Raw genomic sequence first — 27,879 nt, forward strand, 5'->3', positions numbered from 1 at the left:
TAAGTTATTAATGTTACTATCGATATTACCATCACTTGCCGATGCTTGATCAGCTAGACACCCCCCCCCTCTCCCAGACTGGCTTATTTTTCTGGTTCAATGTGGCTTCAGAAGCCATTCCAGCACCTAATTATATCTTTTGGCAATTTGGCTGATAACTAGTAACTAGAGAGCTGCTGTGACATAGTGGTTCAGTGGTTGGGTTGCAAATCAGCATTCTGCTGGTTCTTATCCCACAGCTGCCATGAGCTCAGTAGGTGGTCTTGGGTAAGCCACTCCTCTCAGCCCCAGCTCCCCAGCTGTATTGTGGGGAAAATAACAACACTGACTTTGTCCACCACTGTGAGTGGGGAACTAATTTGTCTAGAAAAGCAGTATGTAAGCACTGTTGTTATAATGCTGCAATCCTGAGGGCCCTTTGAATTCAGTCCCAGTGAATTCACTAATGTCCCACATGTTTGTATTGAGCAAGGAGCCATTTTGCCTAGCAGGCAGTTTGGGTTGTTCACGAGCAGCTTAAACCTGGTTACTGGGCTCTTTTCCATATATACATAGCAGACATTAATCTCCCCACAAGCTGCTGCCACCTCTCTGCACTCTACTGCCAATTGTTTAAAAGAACGAACAAGAAACAACCACCTATCAATAATTACCATGTTCTTTTTTAAGAAGCCATTTGTTATTCATCTGTGTCTATCTGATCAATGTTAATAGGCCTATCTGGACTGCACATGCACAATCCCATAGGAGTTGTAGTTTCCACCATCCTTACTGCTGGCATTATGTCATCACCTGACCCAACCATCCATAACCTGATTGGGGGGGGGGGTGTTCAATAACACCAGCTGTCTAGATATAAAAGTGGCTCCAAGGCAGAAAGAAATGAAACAAGATTTTCAGGGTATATACCTGAAAACCAGGCTAATACCCTGAAAATCTTGCTGGTCTTTAGGATACCACTGGATTCAAACGCTGAAAATGATGGCTGGAGGCTGAGGGAGAAGGGCTGAATAACCCTGAAGTGAAGTCCGATGACCTCGTCTTCATATTGGAGGTTGGAGGGGTAGAATAAAGATCAGTGGCTTAGGACAGGGCAGCCTAGCGCTACCCACGATGTCGCAGAGGCGGTGGCAAAAAGCACCGCCACTACTTTTCCCGGGTTCTTCGGCCTCTCCCGTAGCTGCTGCTGGAGCAGGAATCCAGAGGCCTTTCGGAGGCTGGGCTGGAGCGTGTGGACGTCCCCTTTTACAGCGGAGCTAAAGGCGAAGGAACCCCTCTGTCCCTCCTCGGCGTTGGCGCCCTGCCTGCCGGCTTCCCACGCAACGCGCGGATGGAACTCCGGTCGAGTCGGCGCTCGTTTGGAATCTGTGAAATTGACGCGGGACTGGGACGGAGCCAGCAGCCCCGGACCGGCGACGAGGCGCTGGCAGCAGGATCGGGGCGGGCATGGAGAAGAAGCAGTGTGGCGTTTGCCTTCCTCCCCTGGGTCGCCAATGGTCACCCCTCTTCACGGTCACATTACCCACCCACCCCAACACGCAACACACACACTCCTGTCCACTCGGATCCCACTTGGCGCCGAACGCCTTGTCCATTCGTTCCTGTCGAGGAAGGTTTGCCTTCTGCGGCTGCCGTTTGGGAGGCAAGCCCACAGAAACTGAGTAAAAATGTCTAAGACCTTGACTTGGACAGCCCAGGTGAAGCTCAGATCTCGGAAGCTAAGCAGGGACGGCCTTGGTTAGTAATCGGATGGGAGACCTCCAACGAAGACCCGGGTTGCAGAGGCAGGCAATGGCAACCCACCTCGGATAGTCTCTTGCCATGATGAAAACCCCGCCAGGGGTCTCCATAAGACAGCTATGACTTGAGGGCACTCTTCACTACCACAATACCGCCTAGGAGGGAAGTTCAGGTTCCCCACCCACCTCCTTTTATTTTCGTGTTGATCGCCACACCAGGACATGCGTTTTTTCTGTCCAGCATATGCACATCGACTATTCATATTTTGTTCACTTCATTCACCTTTCTCCCCGATGAGCACCCAAGGTGGCTGACGTCATTCTACTCGCCTCTCATTTATCCTCCCAACAACCCTGTGAGGTAGGTTAGGCTGAGAGAGCGTGTCTGGCCCCAGGTCACCCAGCGAGCTTTCATTGCAGAGTGGGGATTCGAACGTGGGTCTCCCAGATCCTAGCCCAACAAATTGTGCACGGAGACTATATCTGTCTCTGTCCGGTCTTCCCATTTCCACTTTATCCGCTGACTACATAGACCTAATATCTCCAACGCAGCCGCCAGGCTATTGCTAGAGAGAATCATCGTTAGTGTCAGAGGTCTGGGTCCGTGCTGGCAGCAACTAGCAGAACTAAAAATCCTCACCTCTGCATTGAGGCAGAACTTGGGCTGGGGCGGGATCAGCCTTTTCGCCTCTCTGAACAATACTCGGTCTTGCTCTTCTGTGAGACCATTAAAGGGCAGCTTCTCTTTAAGGAAGAAAAAACATCTGCACAAAACTTTGAAATTCGGAGCAGGGTGTGTGTGTGCTGATTGCGACAGACTCCGAATTCTGTTTTAAAAGATGGGCACTCCGCTCTGTTTAGAGCTGGTGTGGTATAGTGAAGTCATGGAGCGGTAAGGCAGCGCTTCGCTGGTTCGATTCCCGCTGCTGCCACATCTCGTGGCCTGTGTAAACCACTCCTCCCAGCCCAGCTCCCGGGCTGTATTGTGGGCATAATGACACTGCTTTTGTACACTGCCGGGGGGGGGGAGTCACTAATCTGTCCAGAAGAAGGGTATACAGAGGAATGGTTATTATCCCCATAGATTTGGCCGACAGCTCGGGAGGAGAGCTCCTTTATAAAATCAACGGGATTTTAAAGTCGCAAGGAAGTGCCATTGGGACCCAGGAGGGAAAGGAAAGGATCACTCTCAACGGAGAGGGGACAGGGGCGGGGAGAGGAAAGAGGCTTTCGGGGCGACGACCTTGGGAAACTCTCCGGCCTGTGCAACGCAGCCGTATTGTGGATCGCGGGAGGATCGCCTGGTAGGATGCCCAGCTGAGGACTGGCTCTATTGGGCTGTCCATCGAGCCCCTTCCCGAGAGGGGCCAGAACCCAAACCCAGCCTTCCGGCGGGTTCTACTTTGGGCAGCGACAAGCCCAAGCAAAGCACCGGCGCTCGCTTAGTTTTTGTATCCAACCCAAAGATGGTGGACTAGATCCAGGGAGGCCCTGGCAAGGAATGACTTTGGGCCAGTCCTTTGGCTGGCAGGGAAACCTACCTTGCCGGGTTGTTGTTGGGAGGAAAAACTGGAGGGGGTCGTATTAACTGCCCTGAGCTCCCAGGAGGAAGGGCGGGATTTCAAAAATGCACTGAATAAAGAAATGGGAAGAATGAAGTGGGATGGGGGGGGGGCGCTGCCCTTCCACTCCCTAAGCGAGGACTTTCCACCCCTCCGATTCGCATCCTATAGAGCAAAAAGATCTTGGGTGGAACTCAATGAGTCGATCGTGGCTGTATAAGCCGCTTTGGCAGAGGCAGCGCCCCCACCCGGAGCTGAGAAGGCTGCGATTCTAATTCAGCAGGACTTCCTTTTGAGTAAGCCTTCTTAGGATCGCCCCGTTGGTTGTGGGTGCCCGGCCGAGGCGCTGGCATCCCGGCGGCTGCGTTCCTGCGCTGGCTGAAAGCGCCCTCGAAATTGTTGGCATTTGCTGCAGAGTAAATGGCTCGAGACGTTGGCCGCAGTTACAACCAGGGCCACTTAGCTAGTAGCCCCAACTGCGTGGGGAGTAAAGCAGGCTTCAGCCTCGACCCCAAATACGTTTTATCCAGCCGTAAGTGGGATTCGTGTCCTAGGAAGTCGCACGGTTGCAGCCTAAGGCTAAGCTCCGCAACATGCTTGAGTGGAAATGAGATCGGGGGAAGCAACCTGGGTTTTGAACGGTCGAGCTTATTTGCCGCTGGAGTGCAGGGCGAGCGGAACTGCGGACCGCCTTGGCTGCAAATCGCGAGTACTTTGGCGGCTGATCGAATTGCACCTGTGCCTCGGCTGAAACCCGCGAGTTTCGGCTTTGCAGGGCAGTTCTCAAACTTAAATCCTCTCCCCCCCCCTCCACCCCAATGTGTCTCCTTTGGGCTGTGGGAGTCCTTGCGTGCGAATCCGGACAGAAGGAATTTAACACCTGAATCTGAACTTGCTCATTGGGCAGGAAATCCTTCCAAATTAGTTGCACTGACTTCCGCGGAAAATGCTTAGGAATTTAGCAAGAACGAGCCGTCAGGGGGGCTGGCACGCAAGGAGAACCGGGCACGATCCAGCTCAAGCGAACCCTTCCCCGATGGACCGGAAGAAAGGCTGAGCTCGTCTCGACGGCTCTGAAGAAGGCTCGAATCTGAATTCAGTGGGGTTTACTTTTGAGCAAACGGAGGATTGTTCCGCACACTTAAGAACACCCTCCACCTCCACATCCAGTGCATGCAATTCACACACACACACACACACACCAACTGCAACACTGCAAAATTTCTGAAGTTGCGTGCCCGGGATCCAGACCGACCTAGCGCTCTTCCTGCCCTAAGCTGGAAGGCTTCGCGCCGTTTATCTTAACGAGCCTCTACGAATATTCAGATAATATTTAGGCGAGTATGTTTTCAGGGCTCCGGTCTCGCTCCGTCCCCTCCTAGAATTGATGCCTTTGGAAGCAAACGGGTTTTTAGGAGTCTGTTTCAATCCGAGAATTCATGTCTAATCGCCTGCAGATTCTTGCCGAGGGAAAGGCGAGGGTATCCCCCTCTGTGAGTTTGAGCGTTTTTAAAAAAATATATATTATTATTCAGTTCTGGATGTTCAAGGGGAAAGAAGGGGTCTCTGCTTTCTGTCTCCAAAGCAAGCGCCCCTCCCCAGCCCAGACTTGAGCAGCGCAAGGGACGCAGTCCTGTAAAGAAAGAAAACTTGCGGGAGAAATGACGGGTTGGAAGCGGCTCGCCCGCTTTGTTATCCAGCCCCCTCCGGTGTCAATTCTCCATCTCTACAGACTTTTCAGCAAACGAAGGAGCTTCCACTGACTGCCGGTGCGGTTCAGGTTTCTCTCCCCCTTGCCTTTCCTAAAGCCTGCGAGTCGATTCCGCTGAAATCAGTGGAATCCGAACTTTTAGGATCGGGGAATAAACCGGCTTCGATCCAACCGTCCCTGGAGTCCTAAACGCATCCAGCTCCTTTGATCTGAGTAGCATTTCCTACTCGGATCGGAAGCAATTGGCCAGGAAGTCAGAGTGCCATCCTAAACAGAGTTACACCCTTCTAAGACCACGAGGAGAGGGGAATTTTAGTAAAGGGCGGCACTGTAAATCCCCTTGAATTTGGAGGGATTTCTCTTAGGATCCAGCCGTGTGCTGGGCATTGCAGCCCCATGGCTGTTATTCACCAAGCGCGATGCAATCCTAAAGAAGTATCCTATAACATCGGCGACACTTGCTCCCTCCTGTAAAATTCACTCCTGGGCTCTCTTTAAATTTACCTGGATTGCAAGAGCTAACTTGACGTGGGACTATTCAATTTCATGTTTAGAATAGATATGGGGGGTGTTTGTGTGATTCTTTAGGTCGTCCTGAACGGAAGGAGACCAGAACCAAGGCGGTGACTTCCAAATATTTCTGAGGCTAGCTGGGAAATCTGCAGCGGCAGTTCTTTTCTTTTTCAAGGATGCTTTTTCTGAACGGATGTTCAGGGTTTTCGGATGCCCGGGTTTTTAAAAAAATTTACATACAGTTTGTTAAAAAAAACCCCAAAAGATGGTCGATGCACGACTTTGTTGGTTTGAAAGCCGCACCGAAATCCCATCGCTCTGCAAGCGAAGTTAAATATACCTCCCGTTGAAATCAACCAGGGCTTAAAAATCTGTTGACGTTTACTGTGTTTATTTTCAACAAGCACCCCCGAGCGTTGCAGTGAAGGCGTTTGTGCTGGGGAAGGGATGTTTTAGCGAGCGCCTCGGATCTTCTGGTTTAGCTCCAGCTGTCAGTCACTGCAAAGATCCCATTTCCCCTCGTCTGCGCAACAGGGGCTGCCCGCTTCATAGCAGGCTCTTCTGCGAAGTTTGCTCAGAGGGAACAGCCGAGGGGGCTGATCTTCAGGATCGCAGCCCTCTCCCTAACGTGCAATCCTAAGCGTGCCTCCTCGGAAGTTAGTCCCCTTGAGTGGCTTTGGATTCCACCCTTGTCTGTGCAATCCGCAGCAGGCAAATTTACTCACAACTACATTTCTTGATTTTTTGGAGGGGGTGGGTGGGGCTCTGCGCTTCGTCGGGGTAAGACTCCTGGGCTCCCGCCCGGGACTTACAAAGGTCAAACCCAGCTCGGCTGATCTCAGCCCCCAGCCTCGGTTCTCCTCTTCCTCACCCCCTTTGGGAAATCCCACCTGCCTGCCGTCCTTTGAGAAAGGAGCGGTTGCAATCAAGAAGGAGAAGCAGAACCTGCCGGCGCTGGATCCCCAAGCGCAGTTATCGGGGCGCCTGTGTGGTACTGGGCACCCCCCCCCCCAATTAGACGGAGCTCCTTTGCAGCGCCGAAGGAAGCGGCCCGGAGGTCCCCTGGAGGTTTTCCGGGGCCAACTCGAAACTGGCGAGTTGGGGATTTGGGGCCCCTTGGTTTGGAGTCAACGGGCGCCTGCGGTGTTATTCAGTAGAGAGATCGGGTCCCCTGCACAGCGCTTGGGAAGTCCTAGAGCAAGGGGACTCCATGGGGTCCCCTAGACTGGCTGGGCCAGGACTCGCGGGATCGCTTTGCATCGGATTGCGCCGCCAATCTGCACACACGCAGCCTTCGGGATCTGCCCGCCCGATTGCTTGTCGATCCCGTGGGATCCACTTTTCCACACACCCGACATAGTAGTTAGCGCCTGACAAGGTGGGCTGCTGAGAAACTGAGTGCGCGCGCGTGTGTTAAGGGTGTGGCGGGTCGATGGGGAAACGGATCCCCAGGGGAGTCTTCCGATCGAGAGCTCCCTGGCCTAAGAAGGGTCGGTCCCAACCCTGGCAGTAGCAGCACGATCCGAGGCAGAGTGACCCCCGCCCGAGCCCCTCGCCTAAGGCCGCAGGGTCAAACACACACCCGGGGTGTGGAGGCGCGCATCCTCTCGGACGAGCTCTGAGACGTCCGCAGAAGCTCATTGGCGCGAGTTCGGAGGCTGAAGCGGGCCGCCTCTCCCACGCAGCTCGTTCACACGCGAGGAGCCAGGAGCGACCCAGCTTCTCCAGAAGGGCCAGGCGCTCTGCCCCCTGCAGTCGCCCCGAGAGGGAGCCGGCCCTGCCGCTTGCGATTCCCAAGGGGGGCGATGCTTCCCTCCCGGGGTGGGGCGGGGCCCTTGACTGCCGTCCAGGGCTTTGCTCCGGCCAGGAGGGGAGATGCCCGCGGGGCAGGCCGGGGGCCGGGAGCCGAGCGGCCCGAAGCCGGAGCTGCCCGGCGCGCAACTTTCTTTTCCCCCTCGGCAGTGCAGTGCGCATGCCCAGGGGTGGGGAAGGCGAGGGGCGGGGGGCAGGCTGGGGTTGAAATAAGGAGGCGGCTGCGGGCAGGGAGCCGTTCAGTCGGAGCTCTTCCACCGCGGCGCCTGGTGCCTGCAGCCTCCCGGCCCGCCAGGGGAAGGGCAGCGCAGCGCAGCGCGCCCGCCTCCCGCCTCCCCCCGGGATCTGCACTTGCCTTGCTGGAGACTGAGCGGAGGGGCCCGGCCCGGCCCGGCCCAGCTAGGGCAGCTCCTCTGGGCGCAGCGTGCGTCCTCGCCCGGCGAGCCCCGCAGGATCTGGGACCGGCTGCCTGCGGCGGAGCAGAGATCGGGATTCGGTAAATATTCCCCCCCACTCGCCCCCTTCCCCGGCACTCCGGGTCCCTTCGCCTCCCCTCCTCCGGGCCGGTCTCTTCTTTCCCAAACAGGGACGCTGAGGCCGGCAGGTCTCCGCTGGAGGGATGCTCGGATCTTGACTCAAAACTTTCAGAGGGGCAGATGCCAGGCGGGGAGCAGCGGCCAGCTGCGCCCCTCGGAGCATCCGTGCTGATTGCTGGGGAGAAAGCCCGTTGAGCTCAATGGGGTTCCTTCCCAAGCGAAAACGGCACCTTTGAAAGGAAGGGTGCGCGGAACGCCCGTTGGGTCGGCTCGGGTGGCAGTTCGAGGCTCCCTCGACCTCCCCGTGAAAGCGGGGGCCTGTATGGCCGGGCAGGCGGCAGACAGAGGCCGCCTTGTTGATTTCCGCGAAATTAACAGCTCGCTCGTGCTGTCATCCGCGACGCGCTCCGGGCAGAGGAAAGCCTCGGAATTCCACCGCACTTGCTCCGCTTTCCGCCCCGAACGCGCCACCGGGTCCCTTCCAGAACGAGTTGGGAGCTGAAGGGCCGGGGAGCTTTGGACGGAGGGGGGGCAATGCCCTCGTGGGAAGCCAGAATAGAATGTGTGAAAGAAAGAAAGAAAGAAAGAAAGAAAGAAAGAAAGAAAGAAAGAAAGAAAGAAAGAAAGAAAGAAAGAAAGAAAGAAAGAAAGAAAGAAAGAAAGAAAGAAAGAAAGAAAGAAAGAAAGAAAGAAAGAAAGGCTCTTCTGTCTGTACGCAGGGTTAAACTTTAAAAGAAAAAATGTTTTGCAGCGCACACACGCCAGCCAAGGATGGCTTTGGGGGAGCACTGGGGTATTTCTACTTGCTCATCGGGGCAAACCCCCCAAATCCAGAGTGAATGGGAGGAAAGGGCTTCCAACACACAGCCCGAGCCGAGGCATCCTCGCGGCGAACTAAGTCCATGAACGCGCCTCGCCAAAGCACCGGGATCAGCAGCCTCGCTTGGAAGTAAACCCTGTTATTTCCCCTCGAAACTTGCCGAGAGCTGCCATTTTAAACAGCGATAAATTCCCAAAGCGACACGCAAGCCCCGCAAACCGGTGTCTCTCCTCTTGGGGTTGGGAGGGCAATGGGAAAGGCCGCTTCCTCCCTTCCTTCCCCTTAACACACACAATAATCGTATTGGGGGGGGGGGCAGCGGAAGCGAAAAACATTTCAGTGCCTCCGCCACAGAGAAAACGTTGGGGCTCCGAATTGGACACAGGTGTACTGCTGGGCCAACCTTTCTACTCACTTGGAGATTTTTAAAAAGTCCAGTCTAAGCCTTTAAAGGGAAAAGTCTCACTAATTTGACTAGAAATCTTTCTGGTTTGGTGTGTGTGTAACAGAAAGAACGTTTACTTTGATGAAAAATACGTGTATACATTAAAGCGCGTGTGCCTGCCTGTGTATTAGGGACGGAGATATCCTTCCAAGGCCTACGGGAGTTTCTTAGCTGTCCCTTGGCTTAATTTAGAGCAATGTAGTTTCAACTGATTTTCGATATCCCGGAACCCAGGCTAGACAGCCACATTACTTCGTATTAGCCTGACCAACTCTAGTTGGTTACATTTCAGTACTTTCAGTTTTCTGAAATTTGCCTCCAATCTTTGACCTCCAAGGTTTTTGCATATCTGCAGTTCTGGGCGTATAGAGAGAGGTTCGGTTTTTGATGCGGGGGGGAAAATGTTCCTGTGTGTGTGTAAATTCCCTCCACTCCAAAAAAATTGGCGTGCAATAAACATAACTGCAGTCCAAGCGAAAGTGCCATTTGTCATATCAACGTTACCTTGTTTCTGTCGAGGAACTAAAACGATTTCAAAGCTAGTCTTCGATAGGACTGAATTTACAAGCGACCCGTACAAAACTGTAGGGATTAGAAGTGCCGCTCAAACTCATCTAGGTAGAGTGCATAATTTGGATGAGAAGTTGTTTAAAAGGCTGCGACGTTGCGAGGTGTGCGAGGGCGGTTGTAGCCAGTTTCCAGAAGGAGGCTTTCTGTTGTCTTCAGGAATCTTTTCTGTAACTGACACAGTGTTGATCTGGGAAAGGGAAATTTGGTGTCGGTTAGGAGGGCTCTGCATGCAGAACATCACTGAGAATAAATCCAGTCCAGCCGTGGGCCTTACTTGTGAGTAAACGTGCACAGCAATGGGCTGAAAGGGCCGGGATTCCCCGTCAACACCAGGTAGAGATCTGTTCCGAGGGACGGGGACTATATTGTCTGGGTTTGAAAGCTCTCGACCGTGCCCACGGGGAGAAATGCCCGAGAGGTGTGCCAGGTTGTGTGTGTGTGTGTGTGTGTGTGTGTGCGCGCGCGCGCAAGTGTGATGCAGCGCCCACCGCAACCGTTTCTCTTTCTCAGATGCCTCGCTCTTCTTTTCGGTTCCCAGCTCGGCACATTCTCCGTTTCTCCACATGTCAATTTCAGTCCTTGATCCGCAGAGCGCTTTCTTTGCGCAAAGCGCTCGGTGCGTTATTCTTTTGTGTGTTTATATAGAAAATTTATACGCCGCCTCTCCGGTGACCTGCTCGAGGCGGACGCAGCAAGTCCAAGAGATGCCAAGTCTTCGCCTTTCTGTCTCGTGTTAACGGTCCCGACTTAAGCCCATTTTCGAGTCAGTCCTGAGGAGGCCAGTATTTTCCTAAGGGGGGGGGTTCTATTGAAATGAGTGGGGTGTGCTAGCTCGTGTGCTGTAAAGGTTATACAACTTGGCCTCAGCACATGATGTTTTCACCCACCCACCCCACTCGAGATCTAAATTCGCTTTTCATTTCCAGGCAGCTGGGCTTACTCTTGGAGACTCACTCGGGCTGTTAGATAAAGTCAGTGCGTCCTCCAATTGCTGATTTCTGAAATCTGACCTGTATTTCCAAATCCCTCTCCCCAACAAGCAGAGAACCCCCCCCCCCCGATTTTTAGCACCCCTTTATTTCCAGAGAGCTGTTGCAGCAAAACTAACCCGGCGACTTCTGGCACCTAGAGATCGATCCGGTTGGGTCTTAAGCAGCCCCGCTGGTCCTGTTTAATTCCACCTTTCTTTCCTGCGACCAAAATTGTTTTGCGTGTTCCCGTTCAGAGCAAACCCTCAATGCAGTCGATATCTAGCGTTGCTCCTGTGTATGCAAACAGCCCCGAGGGGGCCCGCGACGCTTGTCAGCACGATTGCGCTATAACACACGAATGATTCCACCCCCAGCACAGCCCCTCGGGCGCCTTTCCAGGCTTGTTAAGGGGCGCAATTAAGTCGTTCTCGCTGCATTACAGCTCTCCCCAACTCCGCTGGAGTCGAGGCAGCTCGGAGCTTTTCCGAAAGTGGATTTATTCGCCTCTCCTGCAGCCGAGAGGGCGACCCAGCTCCTGGTCGGCCAGGCCCGGTTCCCTTTCCTGTTTTGTTTCCCAAACGCAGGTAGAAGGCCAGGCTCCGTTTCCTCCAGAGCTGCCCGAAAGAGAAGAGAGCCCCGGTCATTTGCAAGGCCTGGCAGTGGCCAGTTAAATTGAGTGTCCCAGAGGAGCCGGGCAGAGCCTCTTCTGCAGCGATCCCTGGCGCTCTGAGCTGAGAGGACCTTGGGTTTTTAACCTGGTTCTTTCTGAAAGCGCCCGGGGATCGAAATCACAGCCTAAACAGAGCGTCTTCCAGATTTCAGCGGGTTTAGGCTGGAGTAACTCTTCTCAGGATTGCGCTGAGAGTCGCCTCCTGCCCCGAGGAACTTGCTATCTCCGTTTTAGGCAAGGAAGAGGGAAGGGAAGCCAAGCCCAGAGGTGACGATTGTAAAAAATAGCGTTGCCAACAAGCCGGGAGAAAATCTCTTGTCCCTTTATGTATGGAAAGGGGCAGGGGAATTAATAACATCCCCTGAGATTTGCTGCAGATCGAACTGATATTCAAGCGACAGCTGGCAAGGTTCAGTTGAAAAGGTGACCAAAATCTACAAGGCCATCCTAAGCTGACTTACTTTCTACAAGGAAAGCCCAGCCATATTTTTATTAAGACCAACCGGAAGAACTCAACCCAGCGTGCAAGCTTTGGAGCGCTCCAGAGCTATTCGTCCCCTCCTTCTTTGACAGCCAGCCTGACCAACAGTTCTGGAGAACCCCGAAGCTTGCACGCCCTGATGTGTTCTTTTGGTTGCTCGTCATAAAAGGGCTGGTAAGGGCTTTGTGTCTGGGGGATTTTGCCTTGGAAATGAATCCCATTGGAACCAATGAGATAGATTTCCAAAGGCAAAATCGGTTCTAAGAGTCCTGAGATTTTAAGCATTCCCTAACACTGGAAGCATTCTGGTGCCTTTTTTAAAAAAGGGGGCGAGCAAGGGTGAAGGGGGACCTGTGTCGACCAGATGCTGAACCCCAACTTGAGGGCAAAGCCCGATTCAAATAAAATTGCCCCCCCCCCCCCCAAGCAGCTCCTGGGGAGTTGATATTTTGCAAAGGCCTGGTGCCCCCTTCCTTCCACTGCCAGTGCCTGGAGTGTGGCATTTCCCCTCGCTCGGTCCCGGCATGTTTCATGTCCTCACTACTTTATCATTGGACAAGAAAGCAAGCTAATTTACTTCGGCCATTTCCACATGTGGAACTAATTAGGACGGAAAAAGCCCAACTCCTTATTTATGAGTCGAGTATTTCATCTGCAAATGCCCCGCCTTCAAAATAATAAAAAAGACATTCCAGGCGCTCCGATAATTCAACCAGAAAAGCCCCCGCAAGACGACCATGAAATTACGGGGGGGGGGGGAATTCATTGCCACCCTTCGAGTTTGGTCAACAGGGAGGGATCCGTTCACCACCACCGGGTTAGCGGTACGGGGGTGTGGGGGGGAGAGTTCCACCTATAGCTCTCTTTCAGCCGCTGTCCTAATCGAGTGACAACCCCTCCGCCAAAACATTTCATTGAACTGCCCCTCGGAAGCCAGTTTGGCCGGGAAGACAAAGCAGGGCCTTGTCAGGGGTTTCTTGCCGGTGGAACTTCCTTCCACTTGAACGCTTGTCCGCGCCAGGGTGGCCTCTCTACGGCACCGACGTCCCTTTCCAAGCGAGCGTGCCTGGTTCGTATTCCTCTAAGAGGGCAAAGCCGTTCCTGGAAGGACCTTTCATTTGTTCCCAGCGTCATCAGCCCCTCGTGGCCCGTCAAACCGAGGCCTGATCTTTGAAAAACAGGCTGACGTTTAAGGCTGAAGGCGCTTACTAGGAAGCCAGCCCCGCTGAGGGCAGCGGCTCTTGCTTCTGGGTTGACAAACGAGGAGGGGGGGGGGCAGGATCAGGCCGCAGGGGAGGCAGCCGGGATCCCCGTTTCCTTCTCTCAGCACGCTTTGCCACGCTTGGATCTTTCCACCTTGCGCCCAAACCGCTGCTGCTATTTTAAACGCCGCTCTGTTTACGCGCAAATGGTGCCGGCCAGAAGCCAGAACGATTTTCCTGGCGCTTGCCAGACAGTTGTCTTTTTTTCCTTTCTCGGAGTTGTGCTTGTCATAATCTGTCATTCTCGTATGTGTGTGTGTGTGAGAGAGAGAGATGGGGGGGGTGCGATTTGGCAAAACGCTTTTGCAAGGCCCGCAGGTGGAAAGGTGAAACTGATCCCCTGCAGAGCGAGTGAAAGCCGCGGTGAGGCTGCAGGGAGAAAGGGAGCAGCGGCCAGAAAGGGGGGGGGGCGTTCTTCATCGTACACATTTTAATTTTGTCATATTTCCCCGCCCCATTATTTCTGAGCTACGGTTAGGCCTAAAGTAACCGTCCCAGGATCTGTTATCAATGGCATATAAAGAGAGAGATTTTTTAAAAATCAAAGTTATATTCTATTACATTAATAAGATAAATGCTGGTGATTTTTTTTTACAAAAAAAACCCTAGAATTCAGATACTTGACAGTATCTCACCGCTTCTGCACCCCTCAGCCGCAATGACTGGAGTAGATTTATTTCCAACCGAGCAATGTGATGGCAAGGTGGTCTGAATGCCTTTAAAATTTATATTTTCTTGTAAGGAGGGTGGAGCTAGAGACCTACTTAAAAATCAAAGAGCCCTGAAATGGGCCTCCCCCCCCCCCCATACCAAGAACGGTTGTCTCCTCCTCCGGGTTGTATAACTTGACCTGCACCTAAGCACAGGGTATAGGGCGGCCTGCCCTGTTTCCAGATGTTTCCACAGACAGCTGTTGGTTAACTTAAGTCAACTTCGGCTCGACACTGACCTACGCTAAACTCCTCATGCGGAAAACCTCTTTGATTTCCACTGAAATCAAACTTATTTGCTTCCAACCAAGTGTGCTTAGACTGAAGGTACCAGAAAACATTTCACCATTTTTTACTACTTTTTAAAAAAAGCACTCTTATTTCCTTGATTTCCTTTCTCATCCAGGTGGTAAATTGCTTTGTTTGGAAAGGATATGGTGCTTTGATAAGGAAAGGAGTGGTGCTTGAGAGGAAGCCACAGATTTGGATTGCTTGCCTTGGTTATCTATTGGGAGCAGGCCTATTCAATCCAATGAGTCTTGCTTCCGAGTAAATATGTACAGCCACGGGCTGCATATACCAGTTGTGTGTTGTGGTGGTGGTAATAGGAAGAAATCTACACTGTGTTCAAGTAGCCCCGTTTAGGACCCCAGCTATAACTGAATGGAGCCTACAAGAACAGGCTTACAGAATGACCCAAAGTACAGAAGGGAATACTACAGGGTTCAATGGGACTTTCTAGTAAACAGAAAGGGATCTCCTTGGGGCACGTTAAAGACAACAGATCTAATTTTATTTCAACACTTCGGATGCCCTCTTGCAGCAGGTGGCACCTACTTCTGAGTAAACTTGCATGGGCTGGCTCGCTTGAGATTCCAAGCCCTCTTAATCGGAAGTACAAGCCTCTGGGTTTTTATTTTCAAGGCTGCAATCGCTGCGAAGCAAACGCCGTTCAAACAGAGGAGAGACTATTGGTGGGATTCGACTGCCTGCGTGCAACAAAAAAGGAGTCACAGACCTTGCAGTGGAAGCTATTAAAGTCCGAGGCAGATCTGTCGCTGGCTTCTGTGGGGTGTCTCCCTTACTTAGAAGTCGCGCCGAAATCAGCGGGACTCCTTTCCACAAAGAAATCACCCAGTCTTCTTTCCCCGGCTCTACCGTCCCCGGTTGCAAACAGAGTAAATCTCTGGTTTGGCATCTCTGGTTGGTCGAGATGCACGCGTTTAAGGGCGGGTTTAAAGGGAAGAGCTCCGTAAACCGCTCCCGTGTTTAAATGCGAGCTGGTTGATCTGGGGATTGGACTGGGCCAGAATAGTACATGTGGAAAGGAACCCCAAGATAGCTCTGAAGTTGGAGAGAACAAGACGTCTCCCTGGGAAGGCACACCAGCTTCAAGGTGGCTTCCTCGAAGGGCAATTGGATATTGGGTGGCAGTTTGCACAGCCAAAAAAGAAACCGGAGGAGGCTAGTGACACTTTAAGATTAACCATTTTTTTTATTCCAGTATAAATTCTTATGGACTAGAGAGGTCCGAATTAGTGGGATTTGTGATGGATTTTTTTTTAAAAAAATTATATAGTGCCAATAGACTCGGTTTAATTCTGCACCGAGGCGGCCGGCTTTTTGCTGTTACTATCAAGCCAGCAAAAGCCAGTGGGCTACATGCCAGCAGGAGTCGCTGGCACTAGATCGAATCGGGAGGCTCTTTTCCCGGGTCGGTGCCCGTTACAACCTTGATCCCCTGAGCCTTTCCGGGTAACGCCATCCCAGAAATGCCCCACGGAATTAAGCAGCGCGACCGTCGTTCTTTCTTTCTTCTGCGATGCTGATTTTTTTTAAAAAAAATCTCAGCCGAGCTGTCAGTCCCGGAGTACCTTGCCCAATTTACTCAGCGATTCGTGACTCCCTTTTTTTGGTAAAAAAAATGGGACTCTGATTTTATTACAGCCGGGCCTGGGGGAAGGCGGGAGCGCGGCTGGCTGAGAACTCCCAGGCTCTTCTCATTAAACAAACCCCCCTCCAAAAGGCGGTTGATAAAGATCTGTTGACATGAAACAGAATTGAAAGGTGGAGGTGACGCCGAAATAAACAACCGCCTCTCCGGCGTGTCGCTCTCGACCTCCAGGGGATCGCGGGCTTTGATGTCCCCAAAGGGACCTGGCGCGGCTGCCTCTGCTCTGGGGCTTCCCTGGGCTGCAGCCCAGCCAAAGGCTCTGGCCCCGAGCCAGCCAACGTGTCGCGGCCCGACTCCTCGCCGGCTCTCCCAGCAACCTCGTCGCAAGCAAGCGCCCTTTGTTTTAAGCCGAACGGCTTCCCCGCCGGGGGGGATCCTTAGCACAAAGGAGGCTATTCTTGAGTCACTTTCTCTACCTGGCTGGGAAACAGGGATCGGTTAAAGAAGAGGGGGGCTTTGGGGGAGGGGGTTGAGGGATTCGTTGGGCTGTTTTGGAACCCATCTCCTCTCTTCAAGCCAGACACTCTCGAGCTGCAAGATTTGTGCCAAACCAAATCTAGACCTCCGATTAAACTCGTGGTGTTTGGGTTAAAGGTGGAGAGGGAGAGCTAGAGAGACCCCTTTTGCTTTGTCAATCTTGAAAAAGGGCCTCCGATCCTAAACTCAGTGACGGTTGAATGTCAAATCACTTTAAAATTGACGTCGCTTCATTGAGCAGGGAATGAAGCTCTTTCCATTGAATACAACGGGACTGACTTCTGAGGGTTGCACCGTTAGACATGTGCGAGAGAGGCGTCCATATTTATGCCAATACTGGTGCAGGGTTTCAAGAAGTTAGGAGCCCAGGATCGGGGCTGCCTTTCTGGCTCAGTTGCTGCCTGGGCGACAAACCCTTTCCAGAAACAAGCTTTCGAAGGGGAAAAGGAGGCTTGGGGTTTGTTTGGCGTCCCCTGGTTCAAAGAGTCCTACAACAGTCCTAGAAGGTGGGCTAGGGGTAAATGGCTGGACTGGGGGTGGGTGGGGACTGAAACTGGTGCCCTGGCGGAGCACCGCTCCTTTTTCTCCGCTGTGCCAAGTCTGAGAAGTTAAAAATCAAAGAAAACCGATCTGGCTGACAAGGCTGATCTCGGATAAAGCCTCAATCCTAAACCCACTCTCCGGAGAGTAGAAATCTCATGGATGAAATTGGCTTCTGCTCAAATGAGTGTATATTCGATGTCAAAGAGAAATAGCAGCAGATATATCTATATATATATCTATATATATATCGTTTTAAAAATGATCTGGTGGGTATTTCCGATCCTAAGCAGTGTTCTTTGGAAGACAGGTCGCTTGATCCCGGGAGGGTATACTTCCAGGTAAATGTGGTTAGGCTCAGCTAGAGCAGAATGCCTTGGAAAAGGTCCATTTCTAGCTGCTGCCCCGGCTGGGACGCTCCGTAGAAAGTCAGAGGCGGCGCGCACCCAGTTCTCTCTTTCTCTCTCTAACGTAAAGAGAGAGACATTTTCAGGCGGCTTGCTTTGCTCGGGCCAGAATTCGCAGGCTCTTAACGAGTTAACGAAAAGAGCGTGGAGGGAGGGCGCTTCGCAACGTACGTGGCTGTCTTTGAGTCGCCCCGATACCAAATTTGTCCAATTAGAACAGGCAAATGCGAGCGGAGTGTCACCCTCGTTTATTCTGGGTCATTGCGATGGAATTCCTGAACGCTTCGCGATTCCCTTTTCGAGGCTGATTTACGTAAAGCGGCGTGAAAGGTGGACTTGGGGCCGCTCTTGAGCGAGAAGGGCCGGGAGCTCCAACGCCGCCCGCCAGACCGCCGCTCGCCTTCTCCTCTCCCTTTCGCTTTTCACCTACTCGGCAGGGAGGCAACTGTTACTTTTGCCTTCCGATTCCACATCCTTCCCCCCCCCCGCCCCTACCGCTCCATTACAATTAATACGTTGCTAGATTTCCCTGTTTAATTGTTTTGTTTTGCAATTTTAAAAAACAAAGGCTGGCTGCTGCGTGGAAACAGAGAAAGGGAATTAAAAGCACGTTGATTTTAAAAGTACCGTTGCCGATAAATCTTGCATTAAAGGCAGCCGCCCTATGGATTAGAATCAGGAGGGGGATTCCGCCCCCCCCCCGAAGCGTTCCACTAAAAGCAGCCCCCTCTTACGCGTGTGTGGCATGACGTCACAAAGGAAGGTGTGGTGACGTAGCAACGCATGATGTGGGAAAGATGAGGAGGCAAATACTGTCCCTGGCTGCAATTCTGCACCCGGTTAGGGAGTCTGTCCTGTCTTGTGTAGGACTGGAGTCCAATAATTCCGCCTTGGTAGGAAGTTGTAAACCTCTATAAAATCTTAGACAAAAATCACGATATACGAATAAAGATCTCTCCCCTCCATCTCCTCGGGACGTCACCATAGCAGAAGTGCACACAATTCTCTTTGAAGTGCCTTCCATGCAGTGCACGGTGCCGTGGAAACGTTCAATGGAAGAGCAGTGCTTCACGTGGGCCGAATATAAATGTTGGCATTCTTGATAGATCTAATCAAAGACCTGGTTCTCGTTAAATTGTATATCTCCAAGATAAATCCGGTTCATTTGTACAGATATTTCTCTTTGACCCTTTTAAAACGGAAGGCAGACTACTTGCACATGAAATTCAGACCCGTTGGAACCGGCCCGGTTTTTAACTTTGGTTACAAAATGGAATGAGGGAACTTTCTCTGTATAGTCCTTTATAGCAGTCGCTCCCCCCGCCGCCCAATAGCTGCTTATTTAGCTGCAACAGATGCCTTTAAAATCATTCACAGTGTTGAAATTAAACATCCACAGTCGCCAAAAGGCCCCTTAAAAATGGACATTTTCTTCCAGTATGAGCTTTCCTGGATTAGAGTCGCTTCTTCAGATGCGAGAAATGGATCTTCATTATAACAATCATTTTACATCGGGGCAAGGGGTGGGGGCGGGCATTATCAAGGGGTCATGAAATGGAGGAAGTAAGGAGGGAATGCAACTACGTAAAATTCAGATCTGACCAAGGGGACAGAGAATAGTTGCCAGTTATGATAAGCTAATTAGCACCTGCCGAGAGTATGAAACCTCGATGGGAGAGACAGTGAAAATAATGTAATAAAACAGACTCCAGGGCACTACAGTTTATGCTCGGAAGTGTATGACGTCTTCAATGCAGAGGATTTTTGCTGCAGCAAACTTGACAGTTTTGACGCTGACTTCAATAAGATGTAGATCAGGGACTCCAGCTCCTGCCGAGCATGAGATTCCCCCCTCACACACACACTATTTTTTATTTATTTCATTTTTATTTATGTCATTTATAGTCCGCCTTTCTCGCGGAGACTCGGGGCAGATTACAGGGTGAGTCATTCCAATAGATTTCAGAGACATTTCAATAAACCATGTAAGAGGGTGCAGAAACGCAAACGGTAAAATATTTCAAACCGAAATCCAACACAGAGAGCAATTCTGACATATTAAACAACATAGAAACTGTTTACAGCAACTGACAGTACATAGTAGTAAATAAAAGTCTGTAGTCTCTCTAATGCATCTCCTTGAGAGCACTTCCTTACGGTACAGCACTGGGGAAATTGTGGGATCCTCCGTGGCTTGATTCCCCCCCCCCATCATAAAACAAAACTGCTCCCTTTAGTTGACCCCAAATAGACGCCAATAGCAAGAACGGCTCCTATTGAGAGAAGGACTGGACTGGTAGGGGAAGCTGCACCCCCTCCCCACTGGACGAGGGCAGGCCGTCCTACAGGGCAAGGAGCCCCCTCCCCACAGAGGCAGGGCTTTGAAGTCAGCCAGGCTAAATCCTTGCCCTCTGCGTTCCTTGGATTTTATGGGTCTTTGACTTCTGCCCGTCATTGAAGCCCCTCCTGGAACTCCGCGCTTGCCACGCTGCAGCCGAGAGGTTGAGGAGCCTGGGATAACGCCCATTGGCTCCCTGTAAGAGCCAATGAGAAGAGCCGATGTGGTTTTTTTCTCCAGTTCTCCGTTCTATGGAACTCTCGCGGACTCTCCCCTTGAGAATGGAGCTAATTTCTGAGCTGGGGACGGAAAGTAAACCTGCGTCTGCCATGTGGTTGCCAGCCTCCAGGTGGGGCCTGGAGATCTCCTGGAGGAACTACAACTGATCTCCAGACCGTGGTGCTCCTAGACAAAATGGTTGCTTTGGAGGGTGGACTCTACGGCATTATACCCCACTGAGATCCCTTTCCTTCCCAAACCCCACCCTCTTCCAGGCTCCACCCCCAAATCTCCAGAAATGTCCCGACCTGGAACTGGCAACCCTTAGCTCCAATGAAAAGCATTGCCTGCCCAAATGTCAGGACTTGGGGGCCGGGCTAGGTTGCAGGCAATCCTAAAGGGATGGAATTTTGTGGATAGTATGTTTGGAGCATGTGCTAAAGTCAGAGTGTTGGTGAGGCATCCTGGAATAAGTCTTTTGGTTTGTACACAGGAGCTTCCCATCCATTCCTCTGTCTCATGGGGACTGTGCAGATCTCCAGGCAGAAGTTAAGCTGCCCCTTTGTGCTTTGTGGAGCACCTAGCACACTGTTTTGGTGACATGAGTTAGCACTTGTTTGGGCTTTCTTCACGAGTGCTCGAGGTAGGCCAGCTTGTCTTTTCTCCCCAGCAAGGACTCAAAGCACCTTACAAAATACAAAAGTTTAAACAAAAGCAAGGAAAACAAAATACACTGCTCCAGCGTCTTGGGCCAGTCAGGGCTTACTCAGGCTGATTCCGCACACGTTGCATAATGCACTTTCAATGCACTTTATCAATCGTTTGAAGTGGATTTTTTGTTCCGCACAAGAAAAAATCCGATCCAAATGATCTATAAAGAGGATTGGAAGTGCATCATCCAATGTGTGCGGAATGTGTCTCGGGGTCACAGGCTTTGAGCCAAAAGCTATCTGGCTCACACCTGCGGCCCTACCCAGGCTTAAATGCCTGTGCTATGCAAGGGACAGAGGATTGGCCCAGAGCTCACTCAGCTGGCACTGCTGGCACTTGTCGCCTTGTTTTCTCCAAAATGTCCAATGTGACCTGCACGGTGGATACCAGGTTTTAGCAGTTGCCCACGTGCCGTATTTCAATCAATTGTAAACAGTGAGTGTCAAAAGATCTCTATGGATACTGAACCTTATAGTGTATTTACTTATCCTTTACTTAGCTCGGGAATCACACGTTTGCTGCTTCCTTTTCTTTTCTGCAGGCACTACTCTCTCTTGTCAAGCTTCTTCACCATCATGGGCAGTAAGACTCTGCCAGCTCCGGTGCCCATCCACCCTTCCCTGCAGCTCACCAACTACTCCTTCCTGCAAGCCTTCAATGGCCTGCCAGCCGTGCCTTCGGACCACCTGCCAAACCTCTACGGCTTCAGTGCCTTGCACGCCGTCCACCTTCACCAATGGACACTGGGCTATCCGGCCATGCACCTGCCCCGTTCATCTTTCTCCAAAGTGCCTGGCGTGGCCAGCCTGGTGGATGCCCGGTTTCAGCTGCCTGCCTTCCCTCTGTTCCCACACGTCATCCACCCCAAGCAAGAAGTCACCGGGGTGCCACTCAAAGCCAAACCCAGATTTGATTTTGCGAATCTTGCCGTGGCAGCCACCCAAGAGGACCCTTCAAAGCTCGGACAGATCGATAACCAAGGCTCCTCGCCCAGCTTAGGCTCTTTGCTTGAGGTGACCAAGCTTTCCCCCGAGAAGAAACCCACCCGCGGGAGGTTACCTTCCAAAACCAAGAAGGAATTTGTGTGCAAGTTCTGTGGCCGACACTTCACCAAGTCATATAACCTCTTGATTCATGAAAGAACCCACACGGATGAAAGGCCGTACACGTGTGACATTTGTCACAAGGCCTTCAGAAGACAAGATCACTTGCGAGATCACAGGTACACGTATCCCTTTGCTTGGTTTGTAACAAAATCTGGGAAATCGCATAGATGTTAGCTATAAATTGCGATGTACCTTGCAATATATCCACTACATACAGCTTGAATAACTTGTCAAAACAAACGTGATGCCATTGCATAATTCAGAGTTGAAGAGGCCCCCTTCTCTCCTAAGCGTGAGATAGCTTCTGGATATGCTTCTATGATATTCTCCTCCTGTTCCTTTAGTCAGTTTAGAGCTAAGCAATCCAAGAATAAAACATTTAGAAGCTCAAATATTCCGTAACAGGATATGATCCCCAATACTTGTATTGGGGCCCTGTGGCGTAGAGTGGTAAGCAGCAGTACTGCCGTCCAAGCTCTGCTCATGACCTGAGTTTGATCCTGGTGGAAGCTGGGTTCAGGTAACCAGCTCAAGGTTGACTCAGCCTTCCATCCTTCTGAGGTTGGTAAAATGAGTACCCAGTTTCCTGGGGGTAAAGTGTAGATGACTGGGGAAGGCAATGGCAAACCACCCCGTAAAGAAAACGTCGTGATGCGACATCCCCCCATGGGTCAGTAATGACTCAGTGCTTGCACAGGGGACTACCTTTACCTTTACTTGTATCCCCATAGTTGCAACCTATTTTCTAAAACCAGGCAGAAATCGTAACAAACTTTGTGAGCAGTATACTCACACATGTCACTGAGTCAGATGGTTGGTCTGTGCAGGTCAGTGCTGTCTCTTCTGATTTCAATGGGCTTAGACTGGAGTAACTCTTCTTAGGATTGCATTGTTAGTCTCAAACATAGAAAAGAGTCCAGTAGCACCTTTAAGACCAACCAACTTTACTGTAGCATAAGCTTTCAAGAATCACAGTTCTCTTCTTCAGATGCATGATGAAGAAAACTGTGATTCTCAAAAGCTTATGCTACAGTATAGTTGGTTAGTCTTAAAGGTGCCACTGGACTCTTTTCTATATTTGCTACTACAGACTAACACGGCTAACTCCTCTGGATCATTGTTAGTCTGATTCTCTTGGTTTGTCCCATATAGATTTGATATTGACAGTTGCTCTTACCAGGCAAAACTGACCATATAATCATATTTATTTATTTACTGTATATACAATGTATTTATAGCTCTTCTTTTCTCAATAAAACTCAAAATGGATTAACTGATTATTTAGAGAGAGGAAAGAGAAAGAGCGAGATTTCATAGTGTATAGGGAGTTGTCATGTTTTGCACATCAGGAAGTGTTGCTTAGGAGAGACTATAACTTTGCATCCTGTGAACATTCATGCTTGCACGAATATTGCTGAAAGTATTAGGAATGTTGACACATCAATGCCCAAGCCAGGCTGAATCTCTTTTTCTCTTTTGGTGTGTTTGTTGATTTGAGCCAACACAAGTGATGTCCGCATGGATAAAAATAAGCAGGGCTTTTTTTCAGCTGGAATGCAGTGGAACGGAGTTCCGGCACCTCTTGAAAATGGTCACATGGCCGGTGGCCCCACCCCCTGATCTCCAGACAGAGGGGAGTTTACATAGCCCTCCGCGCCACTGGCGTGGACAGCAATCTAAACTCCCCTCTGTCTGGAGATCAGGGGGCAGGGCCACCGGCTATGTGACCATTTTCACCGAGGGTGATTTAAACTTATAAAAACTTTCCCCTTGTTCCAGCTGACCCAAAGTGACATCATTGTGTGGTCCTGAGTTCCTCCACTGAGTTCCACCACCTCCTTTCCCAGAAAAAAAGCCCTGAATATAAGCAATAACAACACTTATCCTCCAGTATTTCCAGTTGTACCTTAGAAGCATGTGTATTTTCAATTTGTTTAATTGTTGTGGCGCTCAACCAAGAAACTATGGAAAACTGGAGAGAATTCTCAGTGCCTTCACAACATTATAATCCCCAGGGTTCTCTTGGGGGAGCCATGACGGTAAAACTGGCATCACACCAGTAAATAATAAATATGCCCAAGGTACTAATTTAGTAGTGTGGAAAGCTGCTGTATCAACGAGTCCTCTGTTTCCTATTAGGGAATGTCATTTATTCTCGTATTGAGCTTCAGGATTTTTGTTTCAATGGATCCCCCCCCTTTGTTTTCTCACTGACAAATGATTTTGAGCCATAAAGCATGGGTGAACTTCTAAGGAACTTTTCAAAACCCATCAACAATGGATCCCATTGGATTTATGTTTTAGTTATTTATTTTATAGACTGCCCTACCACAGAGGCTTGGTAACAGTATATTTATTTAAGTGAAAACTGAAACTTCCTGATGTTTCACTTTGTATAGATGAGAAGAAGAGTACCAGGAGAGTTTCTGGCTAAAATGGTGGATTTGGATTCAAGAGATGCAAACCATTTGCTCGCTGTGGTTTCAGTCCTATTCCCCTTTCCCTGGTGCAAGGCCCATTTAACAGAACTTACTCCTGAGTAACCATGGGCTCAGCATGATCCTACTGAAATCAGTGGGACTTAAAAGCCACCATGTTAAAAAAACAAACTTACACTCACGGCACCTGGGGTATATTTCTACCCCAATCCAAATCCCTAATGGACGTATCTTGGGGTAGAATAATGGCCACAAAAACACTGTTGTTTGTGGGAGCAGGCGTCATTGTGTTTCAGAATACTAATACATCCAAAACTTGAAAAACAGCTATGCTGTAAGTAGAGTTGCCAACCTCCAGGTGGTGGCTGGCCATCTCCCAGAATTACAAATGATCTACAGGCATCAGAGAGCAGTTCCGCTGGAGAAAATGGCTATTTTGGAATGTATACTCTATGGCAATATACCCTGCTGAGGTCCCCCCTCCCCAAATTCTACCTTGTCCAGCTTCTTTCCCCCCCACCTCCAAATTGCCAGGAATTTCCCAAGTCAGACATGGCAATATTAGCTACGAGGCAGAATATTACTTGTGCATACTCACACCTCCCTCTTTCAGTACTGGATAATTCACACCAGTATGGTTTTTCTACAAAGCTATCATTTAAAAATTTGAAACAAGAACTATGTTTTGAACCTAAGATATTAGTGCACTAACAAACTCATCAATTTTATTTATTTATTTTATTTATACTCCACCTTCCTCACTGAAACTCAAGGAAGATCACACAGTGTGAGACAACATGATAAATGGAAAACATTTACATTAATAATTTCTAATTTTTTTTTGGATCTTGGGGTATTTTTCTACCCCAAGAATGTATCTGTGGTGAGGTAAATATTCTCCAGGTTTTCAGAAAGGATTGTCACAAAGGGCCGTATGTCTGCAGAGCGCTTAAAAATGGTTCTCCAGACTGGTGTTTTCTTAATAAATGCATGGGATATTTTTTTTTAACTCCAAAACGTTAAAAGGACTTGGAGTCAAAAAAAAAAGTGGCAAAATGCATTGATCTCTGGTTGCTTTTTAGTTTTCAGAAAACAAATGATAAGAGGTAACTGGCTAGACTTCGGGGACATTGTTTACTATTGTACAGGTCACAGTGTCCTAAGGAGACAAAGTGGTGGAACCACTTGTCTAGGCATTCTGCCTAGAGAAGTGCAGCCTGGGTGGGAAACTTGTTGGTCGTAGAGAGTGCTCTCAAGTCATAGGTGACTCACAGTGACCCCTGGTGGGGTTTTCATGGCAAGAGACTAACAGAAGTGGTTTGCCATTGCCTGCCTCTGTAACCCCGGTCTTCCATTGGAGGAATCCCATCCAATTACTAACCAAGGCTTACCCTGCTTAGCTTCTGAGATCTGACGAGATCAGGCTCACCTGGGCTGTCCAGGCCAGGGCGGGTGGGAAACTTACCCCAGCCGTAATGATGTAACACTGCTTGTTTGCAGCTGAGAGCTTCCCTCCAGCTATCTGCAGTGGACACATAAAAGCTGCCATTATGCATTTGAGACCCCCCCTCCAGCCCACTCACTTAAAAGAAGGTGGCGGCCCCAAGTGTACCTCACATTGCACATGGAGCATACTTGGTATGTGTGAGCAACTTGCAGACACTGTAGCTACAGAAGCTCATAGTAGGTTTGAAGTGTACTCTGAAGGGATGCCAACTCCTGCTGGGAAATTCCTGGACATTCAGGGGAGAAGCCTGGGGAGGGAACTCAGAGGTATATGCCATAGATCACCCCCTCCAAAGTTGCCATTTTCTCCAAGGGAAATTTTTGTCTAGAAATGAGTTGTAATTCCAGAAGATCTCCAGCCTCCACCTGGAGGTTGATGGGCATGATACCAAGGTTCTAACTTCATAACCATTCTATTTTTCTTTGATACATCAAGGCTTCCCTACAAGGAACTTTCATCAGTACTTTCACCCCCACTTTTGAGTTCCCGGAAGTCGAGACAGAAGTGATTTTTAACTAGAGAGGCCAGGTAGCCAAATCTGTGCCTATTTCACAAATATGTCTCTCTTATTTTCTCTCTCCAGATATATCCACTCGAAAGAAAAGCCATTTAAGTGTCAAGAATGTGGGAAAGGATTTTGCCAGTCCAGGACTCTCGCTGTTCACAAGACACTGCACACACAAGTAAAGGAGCTCAAACCTTCCAAAATTAAATGCTGAATCTTCCAATCCCCAAGAACTTCATTCCCCTTTCTGACTTTTTAGATCAAATTCATGCTAAAGACAAAGGGGAACACACTGAACATTAATTTAATTTCTTTTTTTTAAAAAGAAACAACAGCAACAAATGCACACAAAATACAGCCAGCTTTTCTGCACCCTGGGCAATAACGTTGATTTGCTTCCGAGTTACACAGAAGAGCGTAAATCTTGCATCGCTTCTATTAACTTTATGTCAAAAGGTGGTGCTCAAGTGTTGGAGAGGAATCTTCCCTTGTTAAGACACAAACAACACCAAACTCGCTTCCAAAAGTATTGCTTTTATTTTTTTTTTAGTTTTATCCTTTTGTGTGTGTCTGTTTAAAAGTTTATACACTTCAGATGAGAAAAGAATTAGAAGATCTTCCGGCTTCGCGTTTTAAGCACTGCCGAGACTGACAGAAGGCCACTGATACATTCTGTATTTAACATTCTCAATAACCCTTCTGGAAATGGATCCTGTGGCCCACAGATCGTAATGCTTCGATGATCTTCCATTGACGGGTCTCCTTTCTGCACACTTTGGCAAGCGCCCTGGTGTTTCTGTTTGCTTGTATGTTTGTTTGTTTGTGGTCTGGTGCCTTGAGAGGTGTTTTGTAATTTGTGGATTGACTCCAACCAAAACAAAACACTCAAGGTGAGAAGGGTGAAGGAAAGCTGGGGATGACAATAAATCAAAGCGACTGCTATGTGCAGTGTGGTTTTAGTGGTACTTTCAAGTTGGAGTGTGTCCGGATGGGGGAATGAGTGGATTCTGGGGGTGGGGTGACAAATCTCAGCCTGAGAGCTTTATCTGAAGTTGTTTTGTTTCTTAAGCAGTGTAAAGAACTGAGACATTCCAATATGTTTTTGGTTAAAGTTATTGCTATGTGGCACTTTATGCTGATTCTTGATAATGAACATTTATCACTGGATTTTATTTGTGTTTTTTTAAATATTAAAATAAATCGGTATTTTACAGGCAAGTCTTTGTTGGGTGACGTTTTCACTGTCTGTGTTAAAACATGTTTGATCAACGCCTTCCGAATTTCAGTTGTGATGTCTGGCGTTCTGTTGCTTTCTGGAAATGTAATCAATAGCTGTAGATCTGAAAAGGGCAACTTTTAAACATTTTACTCGTCTTATTTTTAAAGAGATGAGATAGCTAATTGAGATTGCAACGCTGTGAATTCTTGGAATGGAATATGATGGGATTTTCTGCCAAGTCAACATGCCAGGCTGAAAAAAACATGGCAGAATTAAGAGGGGACATCAAACAGTTTCACAGCAAAGTGCTATTTTGCTTTCTTTAAAATGAGAAAGTTGGTTGCAGAGGAAATCATGACAAAGCACCAAGCTGTGTCAAATGTACACAGACACAGTGCTATCAGCAACTAACCCTTTGAAAATCCATTTTTTTTTAAAAAAAAACATAGTCAGTAATTTTAGACCTATTGAAAACAATCTGATAAAGGGAGCTTTGATTCTCAAAAGATTAAACCCTGAAAATCTTGTTGGTCTTTAAGGTGCCATGTAGGGTTGCCAGCCTCCAGGTAGTGGCTGGAGATCTCCTGGAATTACAATTGGTCTCCAGGCCACAGAGTTCAGTTCAACTGGAGAAAATGGCTACTTTGGGGGGTGGA

General features: G+C 49.6%; 1 protein-coding gene across 1 annotated transcript; it reads left to right on the top strand.

Annotated features, from left to right (window-relative positions):
* The first annotated feature begins 7,593 nt into the window (after window positions 1-7,593).
* On the top strand, window positions 7,594-27,349 carry OSR1 (odd-skipped related transcription factor 1). The gene is made up of 3 exons (XM_054972060.1): window positions 7,594-7,833; window positions 20,990-21,670; window positions 26,083-27,349. Exons 2-3 carry the CDS (start codon window positions 21,024-21,026, stop codon window positions 26,216-26,218), a joined length of 783 nt encoding a protein of 260 aa, XP_054828035.1. The 5' UTR covers window positions 7,594-7,833; window positions 20,990-21,023; the 3' UTR covers window positions 26,219-27,349.
* Window positions 27,350-27,879: the final 530 nt, after the last annotated feature.

The sequence above is a fragment of the Eublepharis macularius genome, chromosome 1, assembly GCF_028583425.1.
Source record: "Eublepharis macularius isolate TG4126 chromosome 1, MPM_Emac_v1.0, whole genome shotgun sequence".
NCBI lineage: Eukaryota > Metazoa > Chordata > Lepidosauria > Squamata > Eublepharidae > Eublepharis > Eublepharis macularius.

What these genes read in the sequence shown, in the direction of transcription:
- OSR1 (XM_054972060.1), top strand. Translation starts at nt 21,024, where the DNA reads ATGGGCAGTAAGACTCTGCCAGCTCCGGTGCCCATCCACCCTTCCCTG. An exon ending in GATCACTTGCGAGATCACAG is followed by an intron (nt 21,671 to 26,082) that starts GTACACGTATCC and finishes TTCTCTCTCCAG; the next exon opens with ATATATCCACTCGAAAGAAA.